Here is an 18,719-nt window from a genome sequence, read left to right as displayed (position 1 = left end):
ACCAGATGGCTATTCTCCACGCCCGATGGCACTCCGCCATCGCCCGATCACCCTCTCCCCAACGACGAAGGCCCAACTCCTTCGTCGAGCTTCTCTTTCTCCCCGCGCCGTGGCCCTTCACGCATTGCCGGTGCACAATTTTCCTCGATCGAACACTCAAGTCCCTCGGCCGACAATCCTTCCTCCCTCGGCCAAGCCAACATTCCCAGCGGCTGAAGCCATGTACCCCTCGGCCGAGCTATTTGCCCAAGCGGGCGAGTGCCTCGGCGCTCCCTTTCGCTCATCGGTCGAGCTGTTTGCCCAAACAGGCGAGTGCCTGGCCCATTCCAGCGGCCGAGGCGTTCTAGCCAGCACCCGATCTCTCATCACACCCTTCTTTTGCTCCAATTAGAATGCGCCATGTGTTCCAGTCCAAAATAAAATGTTAAAGGAGTATTTCACAATTTCGGAGTATAAAATAACGGACTTCTCATTTCCTAGGGTTAACATCCATTCTCACCCTTTTAGAGACGCAGTTCTAGCCAGACTTCAGTTCTTAGTTAGGGTTTATTCGCTTTCCATTTTCATTCTTACGCCGAGAATAATTAATAGTTAGAGATTTATCCCAGTCATCATCATTACTGTAAGTTTCCATTTTATTTCCTAGTTAAACTCTTAGATTTATGATTTCAATGCAGTATCTGTTATTTCTTTCTGTATGCTCTTTAGATTTATTTTAGTTAATCATTTAATCCGCTGTCTAGATAATTGTTATTTTGTTACGCAATTAGTTTAATGAATTACTGCATTTCCTCAAGAACCCTAGCGTAGATTTTCATCCTATTTATTTCTGCTTATTATTCTAGTGCTTGCTTAGATAATTTTACATGCTTTATTTCTTGCCTAGATAATTTACATGCTTTATTTCAACAATTAATTACTCTCTTCTTCAATTCGAAATTCTATCTATGAAAAGGCTGTCATAAATTTGAGAGAGCTTCAACGTATGTCTTCGAATCGGTGAAGATTGCAGGCGTTCCTCAAGCTCTATTTATAGGCGAAGTCTTGAATAGATCCGTTGGAGAGATGGTCTTCAGGATTTCTACCATTGTGAGAGGATGTCACTTCTTGGGCTGAGGTGTCAATCTTCAGATACTGCATGTACCAAATATTTGAATTGTCTTGTATTTGGAGTATAGTGCTTCTGCATCTTTAACACGAAAAGAGAAGCTCAGGTACTTGCAAGGACGATCTTCATATCTTTGGCATTTAATGTTGTTGTGCTCGAGCATTTAATGCGGCGTGTCTGATACCCTTCACTTCAGTCCGATGCAGAATATCGACTGGTATTTGCTTTGGACTTCAGTTTGACGATGACATGAATTGCTTGAGTAACTCTGACTGGTGACTGATGACTTTCAGTCAAGGTGCGTCCTTCAGTGGTTCGTTCAATATGCTTCAGTAAAACCGCCTTCAGTCTTTGCCGCTTCAGTCAAAACAAGTGAGGGCAAAAACACTTGAGTCCATAATGTGAATATAAGACAGAGAAGCTTTCAAATGGTTTTGGTATCATCAAAACTAGGATGAGGATATTTCATTTATTTCCCAACATTAGTGATTTTGAATCAATTTTTAAGGCGATGTGTGACACCATCGTCATATGCGCTCTAATCTTCACGACCTCGCATGCCACCACCTCCTTGTACTTTATCTCGTGGAGTTGGTCGCCGCCGATGATGGCGGCGCTCTCTGCCGACCAGTGATGTGACACCTCCTCCCTCACTCACACGAGGGCTTGCATATGTAAATCGAACAGCACACAACAACAACGTGGAGACGTCCTGCGCGGTGGTTGCATCCAAAAGTCGATCAAGAACGATAGCTCTTCTTCCCCGCTCGCCATCCGTCTCTCACTCGCTGTGGCGCATGATTTATCTAGGTAGATATGGGTGTAAGGGTAGAGACTAAGAATCAGGAGATCAATGAAGAATTTGTTAGAGATAGGGTAGAGCGGCAGAGAATCGACGAAGATAGGTAGGGTTAATTTGGCTATTTGGATTAACTAAGAAAAAAATTTGGGGTGTAATTAATTTTATTAATTAGAGCTTTAAGTTGCTTATTTTTTGTCGAAAAAGGAAACAGTTCATCTTCGTTGGAACGACCCGAGAAAGAATACGTGTCATCTTCGTTGGGAGGAAAAGTATTATTTTACCATTGTATGTGTAGTGTGTAGTGTGTATGAATTTTGACAAGAATGCTCATAATTCTCCAGCTTCATAACTCAATAACATACAGATTTAGGATCATTTTGTGTATCCAGTGGGGGGATTTCGGTTATAACTTATAAGACAAATATAGATATCTTAGTCACATATATCCAATAAATTTTGTAAGCAATTATTCCCCGTAAGTTTTTTTTGTACCTTTTCGTTATTTAATTATATTTTAAATAATGTTTCTCAAAGAGTTTAGTGCTCCAAATTACCACAAGTAATACTGTGTAATTTATAAGGATATTATTTATAAACATACTATTTACTTTTTCACATATTATATAAATACAACTCATGAGTGCCTCATGACCAAATCCACCATGTTCATCAACAATACAAGATTTCTTAGTGGTCAATCTTTACAGATTGTCTGCCTAAGATTAAAACACTTATCTATAAACTGCACCTATTCATGTTGATATAACATAGAAAAATTAACAATCGAATAATCTAACGTTAAACAGACAAATACACAACGTACTATGCTCTAATATTCTTGATCTTCAATCCTTGTCTTTGACCTCCCATTAATACAGAGTAAGTCTTTTCAGATTGGTTGCCTAAGACTCTTTCGTCAAAGCCAGACTTGAAGAATCGGTGCCACATTTGTAGCAGGAAAAATGACGAATTGGTTGAGGTGAATGTTAACTTGCTGAAATTACACTTCCAAGACGTACGTATGAGAGGTTTATCTTGTAGCTTTTATAGAAAGCCATGTCGTGGTCAGTTTCCTCGACTTCCCACTTCCAGAAGGTTTCTATAACCGCTGCAATATCTTTTCAAAAACTGCCAATCGACTAGTCATGGATGTTGGTTGAAGATTATGGTACCTAAAAAATATGAATAATTTAACTGGCCACTACTTTTGGCCATGATTAATCCACCTTTTCACTTATTAAAAACATGATCAAGTGCATAGAACACACCACAATCAAAGAAAAGAAAAACCTCTTCTTAAAAAAAAAAAAAAAAAAAAACCTGAAAGAAATGATTAAATATATACAGTTACTAATGAAGAGTCAAAGTTCAGCTTCAAGCCGTGGCTGAGCCAGAAATTTTTATTGGGGAGGACTGAATTTGTATGGGGGTTCGAGAGTGGTAATCCCGAGCTAATTTTTTTGTCTGTCAATCGAATTATTAAATAAAAAATGCATAAATAATAGGAACAAACAATATTTTCATACATTAAATAGATCTAGTATACACTATAAATAGCTTAAAATAAATACTTGACGAACTTATTATTTTGTTGTTCGAAAAACTAATGACAAATAATTTTAATGCATTGATTGAAAACATTGCAAAATATTTTGGTTATCAATTATTGAGAAGAATATTCTCAATGTACATGACTAAACAAGTTATGTTATCTTTCCTATTTCTTCTCTTAATAACAATAATAATAATAATAATAATAATAATAATAATAATAATAATAATAATAATAATAATAATAATAATAATAATAATTTGGGGGTGGGCTGAGCCTCCATGTGATTCCGCCACTGGCTTCAAGAAAGACTCTAGAATATTGGCTGATTCTCATAAATGTTGACAACAAAATTTTATTATCAGTATTCATTCAACCCAACAATGTTGAATTCAATATTGATTCTAATCGTTTCGGAGTTTAATATTTCCCATGTCTTGTATATGTAGGCTGATTGGAATTTACACAAGTATTAAGAAAAATCATTAGAAATTAATGAAAATATATAATTAAATTTCATAATATGTTCATATTTATTATTTAATAATGAATTAAAATTAGAGTAAATTAAAGAATTAAATAAAAATATAATATTAAATGAGTAAAAAAATATTATTTTTTATAAAAATAAGCTTATATAAATAAATGGAGTATCCAAAAAAAATAAATGGAGTCTGTCTATATATAGGGGACGAGGAGAGTAATAAAGTACTTTTCCTCATCAACTCTCATTATTTATGTTTTCTTTATTGTTTTTTATGTTTTTCCACCAAAAAATGATTTATATTTGAGCACAAACGGAAGTGAAAGCAGCAACTAATGCAAGCCTTAGGCAGTTAGGCTTTTCCTCAAAAAAAAAATAATAAAAATAAAATGCAAGCCTTAGGCTTGCAAATGAGATCCTCTGTTCCACTATTATGTGTGTACCACTTATTTATCTGGTTTTCATAACCCAATTTTAATGCAAGCTGTTAGAGTCAATGTTGACTCCGACAATGTTGGGACCAATGTTGATAATATTCATGGTGTCAACATTTCTGGGTTTCATCCAACATTCTGGAGTCTGCCTTGACTCTATACTTTGACTCTCCATTGGTAATTGTATATTTTTAATCTTTACCTTCCTTTCACGTTTTCTTATTCTTTGGTTGTGAAATAACAGTTCTATGCTTGTTGACCACGTTTCTAATAAGTGGATAGGCGGTTATGCATGATTCAAAGTAGTGGGAAGGCTGTTGCTATTTTTCAGGAATCATGATCTCGTAGCCAACATCTCAAGGCTGGTCGACTAGCAGTTATTGAAGACGGATTGCAGCAGTTATAGGAAGGTTCTGGAAGTGGGAAGTGGATGAAACCAACCACGACATGAAAGCCTATAAATGCAGCAAGAAGCTTCAATCATCCTTACGTTTTGGAAGTGCATTATCAGCGACTTAACATTCACTCACAGCCATTTCATCATTTTCCTGCTGCAAACGTGTCACCGGTTCTTCAAGGATTGCTTTGACGAAGTAGACTTAGGCAGCCAATCTGTAAAGTCTATCTTTGTATCGACGGGATGTCGAGGGCAAGATTTGAAGTGCAAGGCCATTGAAGCGTAGCAGGTTGTTTGCTTTGTCCGATTAACTTTAGTTATTCGGCTGTTTTGGGTTCTGTGTTGTATCAACATTGTAGTACTGAGAGTAGATAGGTTGATTCATCTTAGGCAGCTATTCTGTAAAGATAGATCTCCAAGAAGATCCAAATCTGTACTCTGTATCGTTGATTCAACATAGTGAATTTAGCCTTGAGGCACTCACGGGTTATTTATAATCCGTGGAAAAAGTATTCCTGTGTGTTTTTACTTTCCGCTGCATGTTGGTTATAATGTTATTAACATTCTGTTGATAACATTGCATCCAACATTACTCTTTTCTTTACACAGTTTTACTTTGTTGGTAATTTGGGGCACTAAACTCTTTCAATTGGCATCAAGAGCAGGTTCTTGACGTACTAAGAATCGATTCCTGTGTGCAAAATTACCACCAATGGATTTGTCAAGTGTGTCGGCTCGACCTCCTACTCTTGATAGTGGTGGGAAGAACTACAACTTGTGGAAAACTAGGATGAAAATTTATATCAAATCTATTGATGAACGTGCCTGGGTGGCTGTGTTGGATGGGTGGACCCCACCGCGTACCACTGATGAAAATGGAGTGACTTCTCTCACACCCGAGAGTAAATGGTCTGCTGATGAAAGACTTATTTCTAACCATAACTCCAGAGCCTTGAATGTTATCTTTATCTCTGTTGATGTTCCTGCATTTCGCATGATTTCTAATTGCACGGAAGCTCGAGATGCTTGGCTCATTTTGCAGGAACAATGTGAAGGTTCAGCTAGTGTTAGAGTAACAAAAATGCGAATGTTGACCACCAAATTTGAGATTTTGAGAATGCACGATGATGAGACTATCTCTACATACTATGAAAAACTTTGTGAAATCTCAAATGAAGCTGTTGGACTTGGAGAACCTATTAGCAACGAAAGATTGGTCAGTAAGTTACTGAGATCTCTGCCTGAAAGGTATAACACGAAAATCTCTTCAATTGAAGAAACTGCTGATGTTGCTAATATGCGTGTTGGTGATCTGGTCAGTAAGTTGTTAACTTTTGAGATGAATCTCGAACAGCAGAAAGCTGGTCATGTGTCCAAAAGTGTGGCTTTTCGTGTTGAAAAGATTCATGAAAACTCTGAAATTTCTAATTTGTCTGAGTGTACAGATGTTGATCCCGAGGAGGAAGATGATGTTAATCTTGCTATGTTGGTTAAAAATTTTAACAACATGCTGAAATCCTTTAAGAAAGGAAAATCCAAAAATGGTTTTAGGAAACCTTCTAGGATGTCTGCTGGATCTTCATCCAACATCACCAGTGTTAAGAAGAATGTTGGAACAACATCTGAAGTTAGAAGTTTTGATCACATTCAATGCAGGGGCTGTCAAGGGATGGGTCACTACGCAAATGAGTGTCCCACAGTTGCAAGAAAAAGGCATTCTGGTCTTACTGCAACTCTTAGTGATGACTCAGATTCTGAGGAGGAAAAAGTTCTCCTTATGGCTACAGTTGATGAAGAGGATTTGCAGGAAGAAGACATGATTGGAGCTCTTGAAGATCTTGATGATGAAATGATTTATTCAGATAGCTTTTCTAAATCTGAAACTCTGAGTGTTGATGACAATATTTCCAGATCCGACTGTGATGTTGAACTGATTGATGTGTCTGACAATATGAATGTTGATGTTGATGTTGCCAACACTGATGTGAACATCTCTTCTAAAAATGATCAGTTTGATGTGATTTTTAACAATGATGTTTTTGACCTGGATACTGATGTTCAGGAGATTGATGGGATGAAGATCCCCACTAACACAACAAACTGGTATGAAATGACTATTCTTGATGATTTCAACTCTAGTATACCAGATTTTTGTTGTGTTGCAGCCTTGGAAGAACAGGAGAGTGATCCACTGAAAGAGATGGAGAATTTTAAAGATCTCTATGAGGTTGTTGATTCTCAATGTCGGGAGTTGAGAAATGACATCTGTATGTTGGTTGATGAAAACCAAAATCTCAAAGAGCAAATTACAAGGCTTGAAAGGATGCTCTCACAACGTGATGTTGAACTGGAAATACTCCGAGGTAAACTTTGTGATTCTGAAAGGATGTTTAAACGGTTCAACAAAGGGACCTCATGTTTAAATGAAGTTCTGTCTCAAGGTCAGCATAGTAATTTTGGTATTGGTTTCTGTGCTGAGGAGCAAAGAAAGCAACATCATAATTCTACTATTTTTGTTAAAGAAAGAAATGTCAGTGTGAATGTTGACAACATTAAGGATCCTCATAAGAAAAGCAAAAAGAAAAAATCATATGTTTGTCATTATTGTTATGCTCCTGGACATATCAAACCTCATTGTGTCAAATACATTAGTGATTGTGCTGTAAAATCTGCAACACAGATGTTTGACTGTTACCAGAAGAATGTTAGTAACATTGGCAGATTTGACTTTAGCAGATTGTTGGATAAGAGAGAACAAAATGAAACCTGTAATACTGTTGTCTGCACATCCTTGAACGCTAATATTTCTGAGAATTGGTACTTTGATAGTGGGTGTTCTAGACATATGACAGGAACAAAGGCTTTACTCTCTGATTTTGTTCCAACATCTGGAGGAAAAGTTACTTTTGGAGGAGGTGCGAAAGGAACAATTCTGGGGAAAGGAGTTCTCAATGTTACTGATTTTCCTAAATTAAAAGATGTGTATCTTGTTGAAGGGCTTAAGGCTAACCTGTTTAGCATAAGTCAGTTATGTGATGCAGGTATGACTGTAAAGTTCGACAAACATCTTTGTGAAGTCTTTGATGACACAAATCAGTGTGTGATGATGGGAAAAAGGTCGTCTGACAATTGCTACAAGTCCCAAGAAGAAACGTTCTGCAATGCAGTCAAACTTGATGATGTTGAACTTTGGCATCAACGACTGGGACATGTCAACTTCAAGAATCTTCAAAAGTTGATCACACATAATGTAGTTTGAGGCCTTCCTAATCTGAACTTCAAGAAAGATGTTGTGTGTCAACCTTGCCAGAAAGGGAAGCAACACAAGACAGCTCATCCAATGTTGTCAACATGCTGTACCTCAAAATGTTTCGAACTCCTGCATATGGATTTGATGGGACCCATTGAAGTTGAAAGCTTAGGAGGTAAATGGTATGTACTTGTGTGTGCTGATGATTTTTCAAGATACACTTGGGTTGAATTCTTGAAAACAAAATCTGAAACCTTTGCTCATTTCAAGAAACTGTATAAAAGGTTTAGAGTTCAATATGGCCAGTATGTTGGAAGAATTAGGACTGACCATGGCAAAGAATTTGAGAACTCCCTCTTTGATAACTTCTGCACTAACAATGGTATTTTCCATGAGTTCTCTGCTCCCAAAACTCCTCAGCAGAATGGTGTTGCCGAAAGAAAGAATAGAACCATTCAGGAAATGGTGAGAGCTATGTTGCAAGCAAAAAGTCTCTCCAAACGACTATGGGCTGAGGCTGTGAGTACAGCATGTCACATCATCAATAGGGTGTACATGAGACCAGGTACTATGTTAACTCCGTATGAGATCCTTAAAGGCAAGAAGCCCAATCTCAAGTACTTTCATGTTTTTGGATGTGTCTGTTACATCTTGAATGACTGTGATCACCTCAACAAGTTTGATTCCAAAAGTGACAAAGGTCTCTTCCTTGGATATTCTGTGAATAGTCATGCTTTTCGTGTATATAACCTGAGAACAAAGACTATTCAAGAGACTGTTAATGTTGTGTTTGATGATTCTCTTAGTCTCATTGATATAACAGAGGATGAAGATGTTACTGAGTTACTTGAGGAGCCCAACAACATAAGTCATACTTCTGACCACCACAAAAGTGGCAATGATGGTACAACATCTGTACCAACATCTGATGTTACTTCGTCCGGGTCAACATCAGAAGGAGAAGCTGACAACTACGTGTCGGACTCTGAAGAAGAATTGGAAGCTCAATTTCTTCATGATTCCATCAGACGTGATCCCCCAAGTCATGTGAGAAGAGATCATCCAAGTTCTCAAATCATCGGAGATGTAGGTGAGAAAGTTGTCACTCGACAGAAGAAGGAAGTCAATTACAAAGAGCTGGTAAGAATTGCATGTATGACTTCTGTGTGTGAGCTTGCTGAGTTTGAATGTTATCTGTCTCTTGTTGAACCTAAGAATGTTGATGATGTTCTTAAAGATGTTATGTGGGTCAATGCTATGCATGAAGAACTTAATCAGTTTATTAGAAATGATGTGTGGGATCTTGTTCCTAGACCACATAACAAGAACGTTATTGGTACTAAGTGGATTTTCAAGAATAAAACTGATGAGTCTGGTAACATTGTTAGGAACAAAGCTAGATTGGTAGCACAGGGATACACTCAAGTGGAAGGGATCGATTTTGATGAAATTTTGCTCCTGTTGCTAGAATTGAGTCAATTAGGTTGTTGTTTGCCATTGCCTGTCAGTTTGGGATCTCCTTGTTACAAATGGATGTTAAGAGTGCTTTTTTAAATGGTGTCTTATCTGAGGAAGCCTATGTTGAACAACCTAAAGGGTTTGAAAACACTAGTAAGCCTGATCATGTGTTTAAACTTAAAAAGGCTTTGTATGGCTTAAAACAAGCACCACGTGCATGGTATGAAAGGTTGACTGTGTTTCTCCTTGATTATGGTTTTTCTCGTGGTCAAGTTGATAAAACTTTGTTCATCAAAAGGCATGCTGGTAACACTATCATTGCACAGATTTACGTTGATGACATTGTTTTTGGTGCAACTAATGATAAGCTTGTGAAGGATTTTGTTAAGGCCATGTCTACCACATTCGAAATGAGTATGGTGGGGCAATTGAATTTTTTCCTAGGTTTACAGGTAACACAAACTCTTGAAGGCATTTTCTTCTCCCAAAGCAAGTACTCAAAAAGTCTTGTTCAAAGATTTGGACTCGAGTCTGCCAAACACATGAGAACTCCCATGGGTTCCACTGACAAATTATGCAGGGACGATGTTGGACGTGATGTTGATCCAACACTATACAGAGGAATGATTGGCAGTTTGCTTTATCTAACTGCAAGTAGACCTGATATTCTGTACAATGTAGGAGTGTGTGCTAGGTACCAAGCTCAGCCAAAGGAGTCACATTTGAAGGCTGTTAAACGCATCATACGCTATGTTGCTGGAACATCTGAACTTGGAATGTGGTATTCCAAAGACACTAACTCTAACATTGTCGGATTTAGTGATGCTGACTGGGCAGGAGATGTTGATGACAGAAAAAGTACAAGTGGAGGATGTTACCTTTTGGGAAACAATGTTGTGTCCTGGTCAAGCAAAAAACAAAATTGTGTTTCTCTCTCTACTGCTGAAGCCGAATACATTGCTGCTGGCAGTTGTTGTGCTCAACTTCTTTGGCTCAGACAGATGTTGGATGACTATGGTATGGAAAGTAACATCTTGACTGTCATGTGTGACAACACTAGTGCTATAGAGATTTCTAAGAATCCTGTTCAACACTCTCGCACAAAGCACATTGATATTCGTCATCATTTTATAAGAGATCTTGTTGAGAAAAAGCTCATTGTGTTAGAATACATTCCTACTGAAAAACAACTTGCTGATATTTTTACCAAGGCTTTAGATTTTGAGAGATTCTCCCATCTTAGGAAGTCTCTCGGTTTGTGCTGCATTTAAGTGCTCTTGCATGTGAGATGTTGGGTCTTAGGTTGTCTTTGTTGGACCCTAACATCTGTTTTTTGTTTCTTGTGTTTTGTTTTTCTTTTGTTTAGGCATATGCATGTTGGAGCCTGTGTTACTGACAGTGCAAAGTCCTTGTTGGTTGTTTTGATGTTGTTCGGTCTAACCGGTTTATGCTGTGTTCTTTTAGCAGATGTTGATTAAAAAAAAAATTGATGTTATAAGACCGGTAGCACAAGAGTGAGGCTTAATGGTCATAAAACATCTGAAAATAAATGGGATCATCTCCTCTCTCATCTAAGTACTCGGGGCACGGCGTTCGCTGCGACGATGCACTCAGGGAAAATGGATGTTGAGCTTTAAGGTCCCAAAGTGTTTTGTTTAAAAGTTTCTTCGTCTGCTGAAAGTTTCACAGTCTGTTGTTCCGGATGTTGGATAACATTAACTTCTAATGTTGGACTTACATTTGAAGTAACATTGGCTCTACTGTTTTGTTTCTATAGGCATATCTCTTCTTTTTCTTGGTTCTCTCTCCTTATCTTTTTCCTTGGTGTTCTTATCAGTTTTTTGTGTTTCTAGGGTTTGTTCTTCTGATGCTTGATCCGCCTCTCCTTGTCTCTTGTGATATGATTTTCGAATTTTGATTTGTTTTTGTGAGGGAGATTTTTATGGGATTTGATTTTATCTCGTGGCTTAGTGGTTGATGTTGGCTGGGATCTTCTCGTGTGTATTTAAAGGGGTTGTTCTGATTGTTCATTATTACCTTTCATTTCACAAACCCTTCTATCGAGATTTGTGCAGTGTCTCCATTTGAAGCTCAAAAGTCATGGACAAAAATCCTGATCTTTCCTCTCTCATAAAGAGTCTGATCCAACACTTTGGATCACCGGAAAGTGCAGCCAAACATCTCTCCGCCCTCCCTCAGATGGCCGAATCAACCGACAAACCCTCGTCTTCTCAAACTCCGGTGGAAGTCCCAGGAGGAATTTTTCCTCCAGCTCCTTCTCCAAAGGGCTCTCCGAAGAGAAGTACCACTGAATCGTCTGTGGGAGCTGATGTTGATCCCGTCTCCTTGCAAATGATAGAAACTCCCATCAACCCTGAGCCGATCTCCACTGTTCCTCCTCTTGAGAGTGTTCATTCAAAAATAGCGCCTGGTTCCTCTGCGAAAGGTGACGAAAACCTCACGAAGGGGAAAACTTCTGTTCATGCGACCTCGAAAAAATCCACAGAACATCTAGCTTTTGGTGTTACTCAACATCAAACTCCTCTTCCTACTCCAAGCGAAGAGTCAATTCCGTCTTCAAAAGAGGAATCAGCGCATGCTTCTCAAGATACCTCTATGGAGAGAATTGGGGAAATTGCCAAAGAGGCCCTGCTTGATCTTGCTTCACAACCGGGGTCAGATGTTGATAAAGCTTCTATTGTTGCTGAAGAAGAATGTGTTGCTGGTGATATACCCACATCCATGGATGTTGATGACTCTGAAAAGATTCCTGATGTTGGTCAGGATGTTGATCCAGAAGAAAGCACAGATGTGATTGATGTTGACACCTTTGTTCCTGACAAGAAAAGCCGAAAACGTAAAGCTGGAGTTGCCTCTCTCAGGCGGTCCTCAAGGTCAAAATCCACACGGGTGATCCCTTCTACTCTCAATCTTCCCAGCCGAGAAGACAGTGATGTTGGTCCAATATCACAGCCTCCTGTTCTCAAGCCAAAGGTTGAACATTCTCCCAACTCAAAGAGCGGAAAGGTATCTTCTGCCTCTCACACTACCTCCCCTCGCATCAGCTGCTCTGGAAGCTCCTCTGAATCAGAGGTTGAGGTTAGTAAGTCGTACTCCACTCGTTTTTACACTCGTGAAGCAAAGAATGCTCTCAAAGTGTTGGCTGCTAGGAAGTTTCATAATGATAGACGTGCGGATGAGGATTTCTTTTCAAAGTATAAGCTTGATATCCTTTTGCAAGATAGGGGTATGTGGGGTACAGTTGTTAATGTGTTTCCTTATGATGCTGAGATTGTTAGGGAGTTCTATGTTAATCTGATGACAGAAGCTTTTGACCCAAAATCTGTTAAGTTTGGGAAAGTTTTTGTTAGGGGTAAGGTCTTTGATTTCTCCCCAACTGCCATTAACAAAGCATGTTACACTGCGAATACCAACACTGATGATGTTGAGGTTAATGATGATGAGATGACTAGGGAGTTGACTGGAGGGAAACTTAAGGCTTGGACCTCGAAGTTTGCTGCATCCACTTTGTCTTGGAAATATTCTGTGCTTCACAAGATTGCAGTTTACAACTGGCTTCCAAGCAAAAACACTACTGCTCTAACCAAGGAACAAGCTGAATTTATCTTTAAAGTTGGTAAGCCTCTGGCTTTCAACTTTGGTGAGCAAGTGTTTGCTAACATCTCTCGTGCAGCCTTCAAATCCACAGGTGGAAGTATGCTTCCCTTTCCAAGCCTCATCTACAATCTCTTGGTTCAGCAAAAACTTAAGGAGAGAGAGGAAATTGTGCTTGTTGAATAGAAGAATCTACTTGAGTTTTCCAAAACCCTCCTCACTCTTGATCGTGTCAAAGATCTCCCCTACGAACCTTCACGTGCTGGTCCTACTTTGTCTCCTCAGCCTGATGATGAAGCTGACTCTGCTGAAGCTGAGATTGACATGTATGGTGAAGACGAAGATGTTGATCGTGGGACTGCTCCTGATGTTGCACTTGATGTTTCCAACATCATTTCTGTCAAAGCACATCTCACTAGAGAAACATCCACATCTCGTAAAGGCAAGGAACCAGCTGGAGATTCAGAAGTTGAGATTGATCTTGATGTTGCAGAGCTCATCAAGGCCAGAGAGGATCTTCTCAAGCTCAAAAGACAAGTGCAGTTGATGGTGGATCGGACGATCAAGATGGGACAGGACATGCTTGCACGGGTCGATAGCTGTGAACATGTTTTCTCAAAACTCCTACCTTTTCCTTCTTCAACAAAAAAGGGGGAGTAGTTTTTATCTTGTTTGGGAGTGGTTGTTTCAAAACAATGTTTTTGTTTCTTTGATGGTGTGTTTGATGCGTGGACATCGTGAATTTTTTTTGTGGTGCATGCGCACCTGTTTTTGGTAACATAGTTTTTGTTATCTTGGTTTTTTATTATCTGTTGGTTCAACATTTATCATGTTTTTGATATACCTTCGTATATTGTGTTGGGCAGGTCAAATGAAGGTCTTGGCCTTCGGCCGACCTTCATTTTGATCAAATGATTTGATCAATGTTGATCGAGAGGTTAAATGCAATGAAGGCTGTTGTTTGTTTTCCTTCTTCTTTTTACAGGTTCTGTTGTTTGTTTCAGGGGGAGTGTTTTTTCGACATCTCCTCTGGACTGATTTTGAGGTTTACCTCTTGTTTGATTAAGGGGGAGTTTTTCTTACTCTTCCTTGATCTGAGCTCCTGTAACATAGTATTCTTTTCTGTATATAGTTTTTGTTTGTTTTTGGTTTTTGTTGCAGGAAGGAAAAGATTAAGGGGGAGATTGTTAGAGTCAATGTTGACTCCGACAATGTTGGGACCAATGTTGATAACATTCGTGTTTTCAATATTGGGTGGAATGTTGATAACATTCATGGTGTCAACATTTCTGGGTTTCAACCAACATTCTGGAGTCTGCCTTGACTCTATACTTTGACTCTCCATTGGTAATTGTATATTTTTAATCTTTACCTTCCTTTCACGTTTTCTTATTCTTTGGTTGTGAAATAACAGTTCTATGCTTGTTGACCACGTTTCTAATAAGTGGATAGGCGGTTATGCATGATTCAAAGTAGTGGGAAGGCTGTTGCTATTTTTCAGGAATCATGATCTCGTAGCCAACATCTCAAGGCTGGTCGACTAGCAGTTATTGAAGACGGATTGCAGCAGTTATAGGAAGGTTCTGGAAGTGGGAAGTGGATGAAACCAACCACGACATGAAGGCCTATAAATGCAGCAAGAAGCTTCAATCATCCTTACGTTTTGGCAGTGCATTATCAGCGACTTAACATTCACTCACAGCCATTTCGTCATTTTCCTGCTGCAAACGTGTCACCGGTTCTTCAAGGATTGCTTTGACGAAGTAGACTTAGGCAGCCAATCTGTAAAGTCTATCTTTGTATCGACGGGACGTCGAGGGCAAGATTTGAAGTGCAAGGTCATTGAAGCGTAGCAGGTTGTTTGCTTTGTCCGATTAACTTTAGTTATTCGGCTGTTTTGGGTTCTGTGTTGTATCAACATTGTAGTACTGAAAGTAGATAAGTTGATTTATCTTAGGCAGCTATTCTGTAAAGATAGATCTCCAAGAAGATTCAAATCTGTACTCTGTATTGTTGATTCAACATAGTGAATTTAGCCTTGAGGCACTCACGGGTTATTTATAATCCGTGGAAAAAGTATTCCTGTGTGTTTTTACTTTCCGCTGCATGTTGGTTATAATGTTATTAACATTCTGTTGATAACATTGCATCCAACATTACTCTTTTCTTTACACAGTTTTACTTTGTTGGTAATTTGGGGCACTAAACTCTTTCACAAGCCTTAGGCCTGCCACCACTTGTTCATCTAGTTTTCATAACCCAATTTTAATTTAATTTATAATTGTAACTGTAGTTACCCTCCAAATAAAAAATGATACGTTAATTACTACCAATTAAATATTAAAATAAAGTTTACCGGCCTAACATCAACATATATAAATTCCGATTTGGAAGCAAAGTCTGTGACTAAAAAATCTAGCTAGTTGCAGATGGGAACAGTAGGGAAGGCGAAGAAGGAGCTAGAAGAGTTGTATCTGGGCGTCCCAGATGAATCAGTGAACCTCACATTCCAAGACTTGGCTCAACTCACCACCCATCAAAACAAGCCCAAATCTCCTCTCTCCAAGCTTCCTAGCATAGACTTTCCGAGCCCCCACCACCACCACCGCCCTCACCACCACCACCATGATGAGACTAGCGTCGTCGAGAGAGGCGGGAGGCGCCGTCCCGGGATTCCGCACTCTAATATTTGTGCCCTTTGTTGTAACTATATATATATCTGTCGCCATCGTTGCCTCGTGAGTATATATTATCTACCTTTAAAATAGTGTCTCTTTTTTGGTGGGGGAGTGAAGGTAGATTTTTTGGCAGGTTTGTGGAAGAGTTTATTGCAGGCAATGTGTGAGCGATGGAATGGGGGAGATGACTCAAGGTAGAAAGTGCATCGACTGTTTGGGAAGAAGATTCAGCCAAAGGTACACGTCTAATTAATTATTTCAATTTCATTTCAACTTTTTCCTATTTCTGGACTTAAATGTTAATTCCAACTTCCCCACTTAATTGCTCTACATCTAATATCACAAAATTAAAATCATCCCAGAGCATACGCGGCACTCAATCAATTTTGAATTTCTAAACTCTTTTCAATATTTTCCATGATACAATTGGTATACATTAAAAAAATAATACTCCCTCCGTCCCGCCGAGCTTGAAGCGTTTCTTTTGGGCACCAGAATTAAGAAGTTGGAGATTAGTGTTTTAAGTGTGTAGTAATAAAGTGATAAAGTAGGAGAGAGAATATAATAAGAGGTGCAATTAATTTTGTAAATTAGTGCTTTAAATTGCCTAATTTATGCCAAAAAAGAAAATGACTCAAGCTCGGCGAGACAACCCGGAAAGGAATACGACTCAAGCTCGGTGGGACGGAGGGAGTAATAAATTTTAAAAATTAAGAGAGAATATAAAAGTATTACTACTATATAAAAATCCTAAACAGAAATTGAAAGAAACATAATTAATGGAGTTCTTTATGGTGTTAACGATGACAACTACTAATACAAAACAGAAATGCCGGCCGGCGAATAATCAAATACGAAGCAGGCCTGCTAGTATATAGTATTATATATATGATGAAATATTGAGTTGGTAGTGGAATAATAGTGATACATCATACATGCATGCAGGTACATACACAAGGCAGGTAACATGGGGTGGTGCATGGCGTATCCATCGGTGGTGAAGCAGCAGGAGCTCAAGTGGGCGGAGAGAGGAGCCAGGAGAAGCGGTGAGAATAGATACCAAAAGAGTGCTGTGTCGTCGAGATCGCGCAGCCCCGTGGCCGTGGGCCTAGCAACGCCGTCTAGGCAACACAGCAACCCTCCTTCCTTCGTCATCAACTCTCCTTATAATTCCCCTACTAATCACCACCCCATGCCCTTTTAGTTACCTCTTACCCTTTCTTACTCTATTAATCAATCGTCTTTGATTTCGGAGTTTGTTTGGTATATCTTTTTATTTATTTTGTATGTAAGACCAACCACTTATATTCCATATATTATTTCATTTACTCAAATTTCAACCATGCATGCACAAAAAAGAAGCAAGCCTAGAAGCCATGTGAAGTAAATTGTACATTGCTAGTTTGAAAGCTTTGTTGCTATCGCAAATACAGAATTGTTGAGTAGAATGTTCAAATTGTAGGAACCAAATTTGACATATGATTCACGTGCCCGTGATCTATTCCGGATACCAAACGAATACATACAAAAATCTTTCGTGCCTATTACAAGAGAACGAGTCTTACTTGCAAATCCGGCGATGAACGACTCCAGAGTGAATCTTCCGACTTGTTTCCCACGGCAAGACTTGACGTTGGATGGAAACGATCTTCAAGTCCTCTCCCTAGTGTAACTGTCGATCTCCCCTTCTCTATGCTCTCACAGATTTCTTAATTTTCTGTCTTACGTAATGTCACAACTATAATTAGAATTAGGGTTGTACCTATTATCTATACTGGGTATTAAAACCCTAAACAATAAGCCCATCATCTAATTAAACTAAGACAAAGCCCAAAGGCTTAAGTGAGAGTGAGAAGAGGCGTCCAGCCCACTTAGAGCAAAGCCTTTATTGGGCCAAGCGGGGATCTACTAGCTCGAATAAAGTTTGGCCTCCCAGTGCTCGATTTTCTTATTCACCCCAGAATAAAATCAAGACATAAGTATTAATTTATTCCACTAGAAAATTAATATTGAATTACCTCTTTATTCTTTAGGTGAGTCGGGGCTAGTATTAGACTTAATTAATCCCCGTGTTTATGATATCCAATATCCATTAATTAATTAATTAATTAATCTGACGATCAATTAATTATTTAATTAGTCGTTTAATTATAAATGACATCTCGAGTGCTACCACTTAAACTTATTATCGTATCGGAATTAATTCCACTTGCAAGGTTTAATACGATAAACTTATTAAGTTCATCGAGATGATATTATCATCCTGTTATTAGCGAGACACGGATCCTCACTACAAGAAAATTGCACATACATAACACAGCATACATAACGGTTTTTCAAAAACCGTTATCTATGAGCGTTTTTTTGACATTAGGTAACGGTTCGATAAAAATCTGTTATGTATGTAGTGTTATGTATATGCATTTATAACGGTATGAAGCAATGCGTTATGTATGAGCGTTATCTATTAGTTAAATACATAACAGTACTCCTTAACCGTTATGCAATGTGTAATCTATAAGTGTCTCTTTTATAACGATTGTTAAAAGCATTAAGATAAGCGTTGTATATGAACATCTATTATAACGGATATTATTACCACTAGTTTGTAATCCGTCGAAATTCGACGGGATACCATTTTATGTTGTAATTTTATTATTTTATATATTTTTTATATAATGAAATTATTTTTATATTAAATATAATACTCCCTCCGTCCCAACGAAGATGATACGTATTCTTTTTTGGGTCGTCCCAACGAAGATGCTATATTTCTAAATATGAAAAAAATAAGGGATTTTAATTGCAGAATTACAACTAATTAATCACTCCCTTATTACATTCTCTCTCCTACTTTATCACTTTATTATCTTTTCTCTCCTACTTTATTACTTGAGTAAAATTTTGAAGTAGCCAAAATGAAGCATAAAACACAATTTAT

The 18,719-nt window shown here is 38.4% G+C and overlaps 3 protein-coding genes across 3 annotated transcripts; all 3 read left to right on the top strand.

Moving 5' to 3' along the window:
• Positions 1-5,489: 5,489 nt before the first annotated feature.
• Positions 5,490-8,036, top strand: LOC131017520 (uncharacterized). Its single transcript, XM_057946331.1, has one exon. The coding sequence runs from the start codon at positions 5,490-5,492 to the stop codon at positions 8,034-8,036; it is 2,547 nt and encodes an 848-aa protein (XP_057802314.1).
• A 3,549-nt stretch (positions 8,037-11,585) lies between these two features.
• Positions 11,586-13,760, top strand: LOC131017365 (uncharacterized). The gene is made up of 2 exons (XM_057946125.1): positions 11,586-13,238; positions 13,287-13,760. Exons 1-2 carry the CDS (start codon positions 11,586-11,588, stop codon positions 13,758-13,760), a joined length of 2,127 nt encoding a protein of 708 aa, XP_057802108.1.
• Positions 13,761-15,466: 1,706 nt separating this feature from the next.
• Positions 15,467-17,103, top strand: LOC131006536 (uncharacterized). Its single transcript, XM_057933690.1, has 3 exons — positions 15,467-15,838; positions 15,912-16,015; positions 16,724-17,103. The coding sequence occupies exons 1-3, from the start codon at positions 15,530-15,532 to the stop codon at positions 16,980-16,982; spliced, it is 672 nt and encodes a 223-aa protein (XP_057789673.1). The 5' UTR covers positions 15,467-15,529; the 3' UTR covers positions 16,983-17,103.
• Positions 17,104-18,719: the final 1,616 nt, after the last annotated feature.

This window comes from Salvia miltiorrhiza, chromosome 1 (genome assembly GCF_028751815.1).
Source record: "Salvia miltiorrhiza cultivar Shanhuang (shh) chromosome 1, IMPLAD_Smil_shh, whole genome shotgun sequence".
Taxonomy (NCBI): domain Eukaryota; kingdom Viridiplantae; phylum Streptophyta; class Magnoliopsida; order Lamiales; family Lamiaceae; genus Salvia; species Salvia miltiorrhiza.
Note: the sequence above shows the minus strand (reverse complement) of the source record. Positions and strands in the feature narration are given on the sequence as shown.

Bases quoted from the DNA above. Each gene is read 5' to 3' on its own strand.
- LOC131017365 (XM_057946125.1), top strand. From the start codon at position 11,586: ATGGACAAAAATCCTGATCTTTCCTCTCTCATAAAGAGTCTGATCCAA. The intron at 13,239-13,286 runs GTTCAGCAAAAA...CTTGTTGAATAG, and splicing joins GCCTCATCTACAATCTCTTG to AAGAATCTACTTGAGTTTTC.
- LOC131006536 (XM_057933690.1), top strand. From the start codon at position 15,530: ATGGGAACAGTAGGGAAGGCGAAGAAGGAGCTAGAAGAGTTGTATCTG. The intron at 15,839-15,911 runs GTGAGTATATAT...ATTTTTTGGCAG, and splicing joins TCTGTCGCCATCGTTGCCTC to GTTTGTGGAAGAGTTTATTG. The intron at 16,016-16,723 runs GTACACGTCTAA...ACATGCATGCAG, and splicing joins GGAAGAAGATTCAGCCAAAG to GTACATACACAAGGCAGGTA.
- LOC131017520 (XM_057946331.1), top strand. From the start codon at position 5,490: ATGGATTTGTCAAGTGTGTCGGCTCGACCTCCTACTCTTGATAGTGGT.